This window comes from Entelurus aequoreus, linkage group LG20, assembly GCF_033978785.1.
Source record: "Entelurus aequoreus isolate RoL-2023_Sb linkage group LG20, RoL_Eaeq_v1.1, whole genome shotgun sequence".
NCBI classification, from domain to species: domain Eukaryota; kingdom Metazoa; phylum Chordata; class Actinopteri; order Syngnathiformes; family Syngnathidae; genus Entelurus; species Entelurus aequoreus.
In genome coordinates, this window is record NC_084750.1 from 11,411,775 (window position 1) to 11,424,274 (window position 12,500).

Consider the following 12,500-nt stretch of genomic DNA (forward strand, 5'->3'; position numbering starts at 1 on the left):
TATTGTAAAGAATAATAAATACATTTTAATTTAATTCTTCATTTTAGCTTCTGTTTTTTCGACAAAGAATATTTGTGAAATATTTCTTCAAACTTATGATTAAAATTCAAAAAAATTATTCGGGCAAATCTAGAAAATCTGTAGAATCAAATTTAAATCTTATTTCAAAGTCTTTTGAATTTCTTTTAAAATTTTTGTTCTGGAAAATCTAGAAGAAATAATGATTTGTCTTTGTTAGAAATATAGCTTGGTCCAATTTGTTATATATTCTAACAAAGTGTAGATTGGATTTTAACCTATTTAAAACATGTCATCAAAATTCTAAAATTAATCTTAATCAGTAAAAATTACTAATGATGTTCCATAAATTCTTTTAATTTAAAAAAAAAAAAGATTCGAATTAACTAGTTTTTCTCTTCTTTTTTTCGGTTGAATTTTGAATTTTAAAGAGTCGAAATTGAAGATAAACTATGTTTCAAAATTTAATTATCATTTTTTTTCGTGTTTTCTCCTCTTTTAAACCGTTCAATTAAGTGTAAATATCATTAATTATTAATAATGACATAGAGTTAAAGGTAAATTGAGCAAATTGGCTATTTCTGGCAATTTATTTAAGTGCGTATCAAACTGGTAGCCCTTCGCATTAATCACTACCCAAGAAGTAGCTCTTGCTTTCAAAAAGGTTGGTGACTCCTGTTGTAGACTGCGAGTAGCTTCAATATATTTATTGAATACAACTAAAATCAAGAGTTTGATTACTTATTCAGAGTTAATATTTGAAGTGGGACCCGATCCCCTTTGTAGTGGAAAGGTTGAGCCTTGTGGTCAAAAAGGTTAAGAACCACTGATTTGAATGGTAATACTGTGGGTTAGGGTTGTACGGTATACCGGTACTAGTATAGTATTGCGGTACTAATGAATCAAAAGTGGTACTATACTCTGTAGTAAGTACCGGTTCCCCTTATTTTTATTTTAACGGGCATGACGGTGCGTCGTCACGTGGTGACATTGCTGGTTTTACGAGCAGAGGAGCATGTTCGGCAGCGCACACACACAGAGTACTTACAAGCAGACACAGTGTGTAGACAGAAAAGGGAGAATGGACGCATTTTGGCGTAAAAAGTAAAGATAATGGTGAAGTTATAACACTGAAACACCCTCAAGAAGAGGTGCTTTAAAACAGTGGTCCGCAACCTTTTTGTAGCTGGGGACCGGTCAACGCTTGAAAATTTGTCCCACGGACCGGGGGGGGGTGAGGGGGGGATTTTTTTTATTTTTATTTATTTTATTTTTTTTCCCATAAAGAAATACAATCATGTGTGCTTACGGACTGTATACCTGCAGACTGTATTGATCTATATTTACATACACATACACAATATGTATATATAGTGTTTATATGTTGATTTAATTTTAAAAATAAAAATAAATAAAAAAATAAATTTTTTTTTTTTTTTTTTCTTTTTTTAATTTCTTGCGCGGCCCGGTACCAATCGGTCCGCGGACCGGTACCGGGCCGCGGCCCGGTGGTTGGGGACCACTGCTTTAAAAGACATGGCTAGCTAGCTAGCAGCTAACATCCATCCGCAGTGTTTTAGCTACTTCTAGATCACTAATCCTGGCCTCCATGGCGACAAAGTAAGTTTCTTACGAGTAGCATTATCACTGGAGGACGAGGAACAAGCTAAACATGCTTCACTACACACCGTAGGAGGATACAATAGCTCGCCGCCGTCACGATGTCAACAAACGCCATGGGTGGATCTACACCTGGCATCCACTGTAATGATACCAAGTACAAGAGCGTGTCCTGTCGATACTACCGCGATGACGCCGATGTTTTGTTATCGTCACAAAATCCGTCTTTAATAAGACAAGAGTTAACGAGGAAGCTGAAAGTGTGACCCGCGTTCCGTCCCGCGCCAGGAAGAGAGGACGCGACTTCAAAATAAAAGTCGGGAAGTGGAAACGTGGTCCGTACATTACGAGTGCTTTTTAAAATCTATTATCTATGAACCAATAAAACATGTTTTTATTCAATACGTTTAATTTATGTTCTTCCAAGCTCCTTTTTAATCTACAAAATGTGTCAGAGCATGATTGTTTTCATGCTGCCTTCCATCAAAATGATGCCTGCTGCTCTGACAGGAGACCTTTGGAATCTCACACACACACACACACACACACACACACACACACACACACACACACACACACACACACACACACACACACACACACACACACACACACACACACACACACACACACACACACACACACACACACACACACACACACACACGCACACACACACACACTGTCGACGTGTGTGTGTTGCAGGCCTCATCCTCCCCCTCCGAGATAAGCCTCCATCAGGGGTCCACACACACCTTCACTAAAGTGCAGGATGAAAAAAAAAAAGGTTTAAAGGAGACCAAAAAGACAAAAATGATTAGAAAAAAGGTTCAATTCTGACGCGTCCATTTCTTCTGCTGCCTTATCTTGTGTGAGCAGAAGTATGGATTAGTAAGTGAGGGACCTTGGAAGGGATGGAGACGACACATTCCTCATCACCTCAACGCTAGCAATGACCAATGTAGCACTACTACGCAATCTTACAGTAGTACCAGTGTACTACTACGCAATCTTACAGTAGTACACTCTCCAAATGTACTAGTACACACTCCAGTTGTAGTAGCACACACGCCTAATGTTTTAATACACGATCCCGTTGAAGTAGTACACACACTAAATGTATCAGTACGCACGCTAAATGCACAAATACAGTCTGAATGTAGTAGTACACGCAAAATGTGCTTCTACACTCTCCAAATATACTAGTAGACAGTTCAAATGTACTAATATACAATTTAATTGTAGCGGTACGCATGCTAAATATTATAGTTCACACTCCAAATGTACTAATATATATATATATATATATATGAGACACACTCCAAATGTAGTAGTGCAGACTCAAATGTATTAGTTCGCTCTCCAAATATAGTAGTGCACACTCAAATGTATTAGTATGCGCTCCAAAAATAGTAGTGCACACTCAAATGTATTAGTACGCTCTCCAAATATAGTAGTGCACACTCAAATGTATTAGTACGCTCTCCAAATATAGTAGTGCACACTCAAATGTATTAGTACACTCTCCAAATATAGTAGTGCATACTTAAATGTATTAGTACACGCTCCAAATATAGCAGTGCACACTCAAATGTATTAGTACACTCTCCAAATATAGTAATGCACAATCAAATGTATTAGTACATACTCCAAATATAGTAGTGCACACTCAAATGTATTAGTACGCGCTCCAAATATAGTAGTGCACACTCAAATGTATTAGTACGCTCTCCAAATATAGTACTGCACAGTCAAATGTATTAGTACGCGCTCCAAATATAGTAGTGCACACTCAAATGTATAAGTACGCGCTCCAAATATAGTAGTGCACAGTCAAATGTATTAGTACGCTCTGCAAATATAGTAGTGCACACTCATGTATTAGTACACTCTCCAAATATAGTAGTGCACAATCAAATGTATTAGTACACGCTCCAAATATAGTAGTGCACACTTAAATGTATTAATACACGTTCCAACTATAGTAGTGCACACTCAAATGTATTAGTACACTCTCCAAATATAGTAGTGCACACTCAAATGTATTAGTACACACTCCAAATATAGTAGTGCACACTCAAATGTATTAGTACACGCTCCAAATATAGTAGTGCACACTCAAATGTATTAGTACACACTGCAAATATAGTAGTGCACATTTTAAATGTATTAGAACACACTCCTAATATAGTAGTGCACACTCAAATGTATTAGTACACTCTCCAAATATAGTAGTGCACACTCAAATGTATTAGTACGCGCTCCAAATATAGTAGTGCACACTCAAATGTATTAGTAAGCGCTCCAAATATAGTAGTGCACACTCAAATGTATTAGTACGCGCTCCAAATATAGTAGTGCACAATCAAATGTATAGGCACTCCAAATATAGTAGTGCACACTCAAATGTATTAGTACACTCTCCAAATATAGTAATGCACAATCAAATGTATTAGTACACACTCCAAATATAGTAGTGCACACTCAAATGTATTAGTACGCTCTCCAAATATAGTAGTGCACACTCAAATGTATTAGTACACACTGCAAATATAGTAGTGCACATTTCAAATGTATTAGAACACACTCCTAATATAGTAGTGCACACTCAAATGTATTAGTACGCTCTCCAAATATAGTAGTGCACAATCAAATGTATAAGCACTCCAAATATAGTAGTGCACACTCAAATGTATTAGTACACACTCCAAATATAGTAGTGCACAATCAAATGTATTAGTACACGCTCCAAATATAGTAGTGCACACTCATATGTATTAGTACACGCTCCAAATATAGTAGTGCACACTCAAATGTATTAGTACGCTCTCCAAATATAGTAGTGCACACTCAAATGTATTAGTACACGCTCCAAGTATAGTAGTGCACAATCAAATGTATTAGTACACACTGCAAATATAGTAGTGCATATTTCAAATGTATTAGTACACACTCCAAATATAGTAGTGCACAATCAAATGTATAGGCACTCCAAATATAGTAGTGCACACTCAAATGTATTAGTACACTCTCCAAATATAGCAATGCACAATCAAATGTATTAGTACACTCTCCAAATATAGTAGTGCACCCTCAAATGTATTAGTACACACTCCAAATATAGTAGTGCACACTCAAATGTATTAGTACACGCTCCAAATATAGTAGTGCACACTCAAATGTATTAGTACGCTCTCCAAATATAGTAGTGCACACTCAAATGCATTAGTACGCTCTCCAAATATAGTGGTGCACACTCAAATGTATTATTACGCACTCCAAATATAGTAGTGCACACTCAAATGTATTAGTACACGCTCCAAATATAGTAGTGCACAATCAAATGTATTAGTACACACTGCAAATATAGTAGTGCATATTTCAAATGTATTAGTACACACTCCAAATATAGTAGTGCACAATCAAATGTATAGGCACTCCAAATATAGTAGTGCACACTCAAATGTATTAGTACACTCTCCAAATATAGCAATGCACAATCAAATGTATTAGTACACTCTCCAAATATAGTAGTGCACACTCAAATGTATTAGTACACTCTCCAAATATAGTAGTGCACAATCAAATGTATTAGTACGCTCTCCAAATATAGTAGTGCACACTCAAATGTATTAGTACGCTCTCCAAATATAGTAGTGCACACTCAAATGTATTAGTACACTCTCCAAATATAGTAGTGCACACTCAAATGTATTAGTACACTCTCCAAATATAGCAATGCACAATCAAATGTATTAGTACACTCTCCAAATATAGTAGTGCACACTCAAATGTATTAGTACATGCTCCAAATATAGTAGTGCACACTTAAATGTATTAGTACGCTCTCCAAATATAGTAGTGCACACTCAAATGTATTAGTACACACTCCAAATATAGTAGTGCACACTCAAATGTATTAGTACACACTCCAAATATAGTAGTGCACGCTCAGATTTAGTAGTACACGCTCCAAATATAGTAGTGCACACTCAAATGTATTAGTACACTCTCCAAATATAGTAGTGCACAATCAAATGTATTAGTACACACTCCAAATATAGTAGTGCACACTCAAATGTATTAGTACACGCTCCAAATATAGTAGTGCACACTCAAATGCATTAGTACGCTCTCCAAATATAGTAGTGCACACTCAAATGTATTAGTAGGCGCTCCAAATATAGTAGTATACGCTCAGATTTAGTAGTACATACTAAGTATTGCAGTACACATTTAATATGTAGTACTACACATTCCAAATAAAAAAAAAGGTTTCTAGGAGGTTCAAGTTTAGAAGTTTTCTTGGCCACTCCAAGATCTTCTTTTGCTTCTACTTATTATTATTCTTATGTATTTCAGATTGTTATATTTGTACTTAAAGAATGAATTTTCGATTTATTCATGAAATCAAATGTTGTATGTATTTGTGCACCTTTAATGCGGGATGTTTGTTTCTAATAAATATAGCATGAGGTAATGTGTGTAGGTAGTACAGGTGTGCTACACGGTAACTAGTACTAGTTGTTGTTGTTGTTTCTAATAAATATAGCATGAAGTAATATGTAGGTAGTGCAGGTGTGCAACACAGTAACTAGTACTAGTTGTTGTTGTTGTTTCTAATAAATATAGCATGAAGTAATATGTAGGTAGTACAGGTGTGCTACACGGTAACTAGTACTAGTTGTTGTTGTTGTTTATAATAAATATAGCATGAAGTAATATGTGTAGGTAGTACAGGTGTGCTACACAGTAACTAGTACTAGTTGTTGTTGTTGTTTCTAATAAATATAGCATGAAGTAATGTGTGTAGGTAGTACAGGTGTGCAACACGGTAACTAGTACTAGTCGTTGTTGTTGTTTCTAATAAATATAGCATGAAGTAATGTGTGTAGGTAGTACAGGTGTGCAACACGGTAACTAGTACTAGTTGTTGTTGTTGTTTCTAATAAATATAGCATGAAGTAATATGTAGGTAGTGCAGGTGTGCTACACCGTAACTAGTACTAGTTGTTGTTGTTGTTTCTAATAAATATAGCATGAAGTAATATGTGTAGGTAGTGCAGGTGTGCTACACAGTAACTAGTACTAGTTGTTGTTGTTGTTTCTAATAAATATAGCATGAAGTAATATGTAGGTAGTACAGGTGTGCTACACGGTAACTAGTACTAGTTGTTGTTGTTGTTTCTAATAAATATAGCATGAAGTAATATGTGTAGGTAGTACAGGTGTGCTACACAGTAACTAGTACTAGTTGTTGTTGTTGTTTCTAATAAATATAGCATGAAGTAATATGTGTAGGTAGTGCAGGTGTGCTACACAGTAACTAGTACTAGTTGTTGTTGTTGTTTCTAATAAATATAGCATGAAGTAATATGTAGGTAGTACAGGTGTGCAACACGGTAACTAGTACTAGTTGTTGTTGTTGTTTCTAATAAATATAGCATGAAGTAATATGTGTAGGTAGTGCAGGTGTGCTACACAGTAACTAGTACTAGTTGTTGTTGTTGTTTCTAATAAATATAGCATGAAGTAATGTGTGTAGGTAGTGCAGGTGTGCTACACCGTAACTAGTACTAGTTGTTGTTGTTGTTTCTAATAAATATAGCATGAAGTAATATGTGTAGGTAGTACAGGTGTGCTACACAGTAACTAGTACTAGTTGTTGTTGTTGTTTCTAATAAATATAGCATGAAGTAATATGTGTAGGTAGTGCAGGTGTGCTACACAGTAACTAGTACTAGTTGTTGTTGTTGTTTCTAATAAATATAGCATGAAGTAATATGTGTAGGTAGTGCAGGTGTGCTACACAGTAACTAGTACTAGTTGTTGTTGTTGTTTCTAATAAATATAGCATGAAGTAATATGTGTAGGTAGTACAGGTGTGCTACACAGTAACTAGTACTAGTTGTTGTTGTTGTTTCTAATAAATATAGCATGAAGTAATATGTGTAGGTAGTGCAGGTGTGCTACACAGTAACTAGTACTAGTTGTTGTTGTTGTTTCTAATAAATATAGCATGAAGTAATATGTGTAGGTAGTACAGGTGTGCTACACGGTAACTAGTACTAGTTGTTGTTGTTGTTTCTAATAAATATAGCATGAAGTAATATGTGTAGGTAGTACAGGTGTGCTACACGGTAACTAGTACTAGTTGTTGTTGTTGTTTCTAATAAATATAGCATGAAGTAATGTGTGTAGGTAGTACAGGTGTGCTACACAGTAACTAGTACTAGTTGTTGTTGTTTCTAATAAATATAGCATGAAGTAATATGTGTAGGTAGTACAGGTGTGCTACACAGTAACTAGTACTAGTTGTTGTTGTTGTTTCTAATAAATATAGCATGAAGTAATATGTGTAGGTAGTGCAGGTGTGCAACACAGTAACTAGTACTAGTTGTTGTCGTTGTTTCTAATAAATATAGCATGAAGTAATGTGTGTAGGTAGTACAGGTGTGCTACACAGTAACTAGTACTAGTTGTTGTCGTTGTTTCTAATAAATATAGCATGAAGTAATATGTAGGTAGTACAGGTGTGCTACACAGTAACTAGTACTAGTTGTTGTTGTTGTTTCTAATAAATATAGCATGAAGTAATGTGTGTAGGTAGTACAGGTGTGCAACACAGTAACTAGTACTAGTTGTTGTTGTTGTTTCTAATAAATATAGCATGAAGTAATGTGTGTAGGTAGTACAGGTGTGCTACACAGTAACTAGTACTAGTTGTTGTTGTTGTTTCTAATAAATATAGCATGAAGTAATGTGTGTAGGTAGTACAGGTGTGCTACACAGTAACTAGTACTAGTTGTTGTTGTTGTTTCTAATAAATATAGCATGAAGTAATGTGTGTAGGTAGTACAGGTGTGCTACACAGTAACTAGTACTAGTTGTTGTTGTTGTTTCTAATAAATATAGCATGAAGTAATATGTGTAGGTAGTACAGGTGTGCTACACGGTAACTAGTACTAGTTGTTGTTGTTGTTTCTAATAAATATAGCATGAAGTAATATGTGTAGGTAGTGCAGGTGTGCAACACAGTAACTAGTACTAGTTGTTGTCGTTGTTTCTAATAAATATAGCATGAAGTAATATGTAGGTAGTACAGGTGTGCTACACAGTAACTAGTACTAGTTGTTGTTGTTGTTTCTAATAAATATAGCATGAAGTAATGTGTGTAGGTAGTACAGGTGTGCAACACAGTAACTAGTACTAGTTGTTGTTGTTTCTAATAAATATAGCATGAAGTAATGTGTGTAGGTAGTGCAGGTGTGCTACACGGTAACTAGTACTAGTTGTTGTTGTTGTTTCTAATAAATATAGCATGAAGTAATGTGTAGGTAGTACAGGTGTGCTACACAGTAACTAGTACTAGTTGTTGTTGTTGTTTCTAATAAATATAGCATGAAGTAATGTGTAGGTAGTACAGGTGTGCAACACAGTAACTAGTACTAGTTGTTGTTGTTGTTTCTAATAAATATAGCATGAAGTAATATGTGTAGGTAGTACAGGTGTGCTACACAGTAACTAGTACTAGTTGTTGTTGTTGTTTCTAATAAATATAGCATGAAGTAATGTGTGTAGGTAGTACAGGTGTGCAACACAGTAACTAGTACTAGTTGTTGTTGTTGTTTCTAATAAATATAGCATGAAGTAATATGTGTAGGTAGTGCAGGTGTGCTACACAGTAACTAGTACTAGTTGTTGTTGTTGTTTATAATAAATATAGCATGAGGTAATGTGTGTAGGTAGTACAGGTGTGCTACACGGTAACTAGTACTAGTTGTTGTTGTTTCTAATAAATATAGCATGAAGTAATGTGTGTAGGTAGTACAGGTGTGCTACACAGTAACTAGTACTAGTTGTTGTTGTTGTTTCTAATAAATATAGCATGAAGTAATATGTAGGTAGTGCAGGTGTGCAACACAGTAACTAGTACTAGTTGTTGTTGTTGTTTCTAATAAATATAGCATGAAGTAATGTGTGTAGGTAGTACAGGTGTGCTACACAGTAACTAGTACTAGTTGTTGTTGTTTCTAATAAATATAGCATGAAGTAATATGTGTAGGTAGTGCAGGTGTGCTACACGGTAACTAGTACTAGTTGTTGTTGTTGTTTCTAATAAATATAGCATGAGGTAATATGTAGGTAGTACAGGTGTGCTACACAGTAACTAGTACTAGTTGTTGTTGTTGTTTCTAATAAATATAGCATGAAGTAATATGTGTAGGTAGTACAGGTGTGCTACACGGTAACTAGTACTAGTTGTTGTTGTTGTTTCTAATAAATATAGCATGAGGTAATGTGTGTAGGTAGTACAGGTGTGCTACACAGTAACTAGTACTAGTTGTTGTTGTTTCTAATAAATATAGCATGAGGTAATGTGTGTAGGTAGTGCAGGTGTGCTACACAGTAACTAGTACTAGTTGTTGTTGTTGTTTATAATAAATATAGCATGAGGTAATGTGTGTAGGTAGTACAGGTGTGCAACACGGTAACTAGTACTAGTTGTTGTTGTTGTTTATAATAAATATAGCATGAAGTAATGTGTGTAGGTAGTGCAGGTGTGCTACACAGTAACTAGTACTAGTTGTTGTCGTGATGTATTTGAAGATGATGATGATGATGTTTATCTCGGAGCAGGTTTCAAGATGAGGAAGAGGAAGATCGTGAGCGGTCCACCAGGTGGGACGGGTAACTGTCCCCACCTGGTGGAGGCCATCCCGTGTGAAGACCCAAGTTGTTTTGATTGGTTGCTGCTCAGACTGGACTCGTGTGTTCCTGACAACCACAAGGACTGTGGACCAGGAACCCAGAATCCTCAAGTTCAGTGCGTCAACAGCGAAGGTGAGTTTGTCTAATTGCTAAAAACCAAAACAACAATGGGCCTGCTCAGTGCAATGTGAGCAAGAGCACTTATTAAATATCATGACTGCACGTTTTATTATGGAACACATCAACCAACTTCAGCAGAGCGAGCGCCATATACATACACACTACTGAAATAGTGTGTATAAAAGTGTTTCAGTAGTGTGTGTAAGAGTGTTTCAGTAGTGTGTGTAAGAGTGTTTCAGTAGTGTGTATAAGAGTGTTTCAGTAGGGTGTGTAAGAGTGTTTCAGTAGTGTGTATAAGAGTGTTTCAGTAGGGTGTGTATAAGAGTGTTTCAGTAGGGTGTGTAAGAGTGTTTCAGTAGTGTGTATAAGAGTGTTTCAGTAGTGTGTGTAAGAGTGTTTCAGTAGTGTGTATAAGAGTGTTTCAGTAGGGTGTGTATAAGAGTGTTTCAGTAGGGTGTGTAAGAGTGTTTCAGTAGTGTGTATAAGAGTGTTTCAGTAGTGTGTGTAAGAGTGTTTCAGTAGTGTGTATAAGAGTGTTTCAGTAGGGTGTGTATAAGAGTGTTTCAGTAGGGTGTGTAAGAGTGTTTCAGTAGTGTGTATAAGAGTGTTTCAGTAGGGTGTGTAAGAGTGTTTCAGTAGTGTGTATAAGAGTGTTTCAGTAGTGTGTATGAGAGTGTTTCAGTAGTGTGTATAAGAGTGTTTCAGTAGTGTGTATAAAAGTGTTTCAGTAGGGTGTGTATAAGAGTGTTTCAGTAGGGTGTGTAAGAGTGTTTCAGTAGTGTGTATAAGAGTGTTTCAGTAGGGTGTGTATAAGAGTGTTTCAGTAGGGTGTGTAAGAGTGTTTCAGTAGTGTGTATAAGAGTGTTTCAGTAGGGTGTGTATAAGAGTGTTTCAGTAGGGTGTGTAAGAGTGTTTCAGTAGTGTGTATAAGAGTGTTTCAGTAGTGTGTGTATAAGAGTGTTTCAGTAGTGTGTATAAGAGTGTTTCAGTAGTGTGTGTGAGAGGTCATTCTGAATAATGTCCCTAACGGCCCCTCAGTGTTTCAGTAGTATGTAAAAGAGTGTTTCAGTAGTGTGTGTGAGAGGTCATTCTGAATAGTGTCCCTAACGGCCCCTCAGTGTTTCAGTAGTATGTATAAGAGTGTTTCAGTAGTGTGTGTATAAGAGTGTTTCAGTAGTGTGTGTGAGAGGTCATTCTGAATAATGTCCCTAACGGCCCCTCAGTGTTTCAGTAGTGTGTATAAGAGTGTTTCAGTAGTGTGTGTAAGAGTGTTTCAGTAGTGTGTGTAAGAGTGTTTCAGTAGTGTGTATAAGAGTGTTTCAGTAGTGTGTATAAGAGTGTTTCAGTAGTGTGTATAAGAGTGTTTCAGTAGTGTGTATAAGAGTGTTTCAGTAGTGTGTGTGAGAGTGTTTCAGTAGTGTGTATAAGAGTGTTTCAGTAGTGTGTATAAGAGTGTTTTAGTAGTGTGTGTGAGAGTGTTTCAGTAGTGTGTATAAGAGTGTTTCAGTAGTGTGTATAAGAGTGTTTCAGTAGTGTGTGTGAAAAATATTTCAGTTTATGTGAGAGCATTTCAGTAGTGTGTAAATGAGTGTTTCAGTAGTGTATGATGTTTCAGTAGTGTGTGTGAGAGAAAAACATTTCAGTTGTTTATGTGAGAGCATTTCAGTAGTGTATGTAAGAGGTAATTCTGAATAATGTCCCTAACGGCCCCCAGTGTTTCAGTAGTATGTATAAGAGTGTTTCAGTAGTGTGTGTATAAGAGTGTTTCAGTAGTGTGTATAAGAGTGTTTCAGTAGTGTGTGTATAAGAGTGTTTCAGTAGTGTGTGTATAAGAGTGTTTCAGTAGTGTGTGTGTGAGAAAAAGATTTCAGTTGTTTATGTGAGAGCATTTCAGTAGTGTGTATGAGTGTTTCAGTAGTGTGTGTGAGAGAAAAACATTTCAGTTGTTTATGTGAGAGCATTTCAGTAGTGTATGTAAGAGGTAATTCTGAATAATGTCCCTAACGGCCCCTCAGTGTTTCAGTAGTATG

General features: G+C 36.1%; 1 protein-coding gene across 1 annotated transcript in view; it reads left to right on the forward strand.

The window, feature by feature from the left end:
* The window catches only part of LOC133636393 (thrombospondin type-1 domain-containing protein 7A-like), a 162,426-nt gene that overhangs the window by 28,949 nt on the left and 120,977 nt on the right, over positions 1-12,500 (forward strand). Inside the window, 1 exon segment of the mRNA XM_062030385.1 lies at positions 10,279-10,482. Coding sequence (XP_061886369.1) covers positions 10,279-10,482 — 204 coding nt within the window.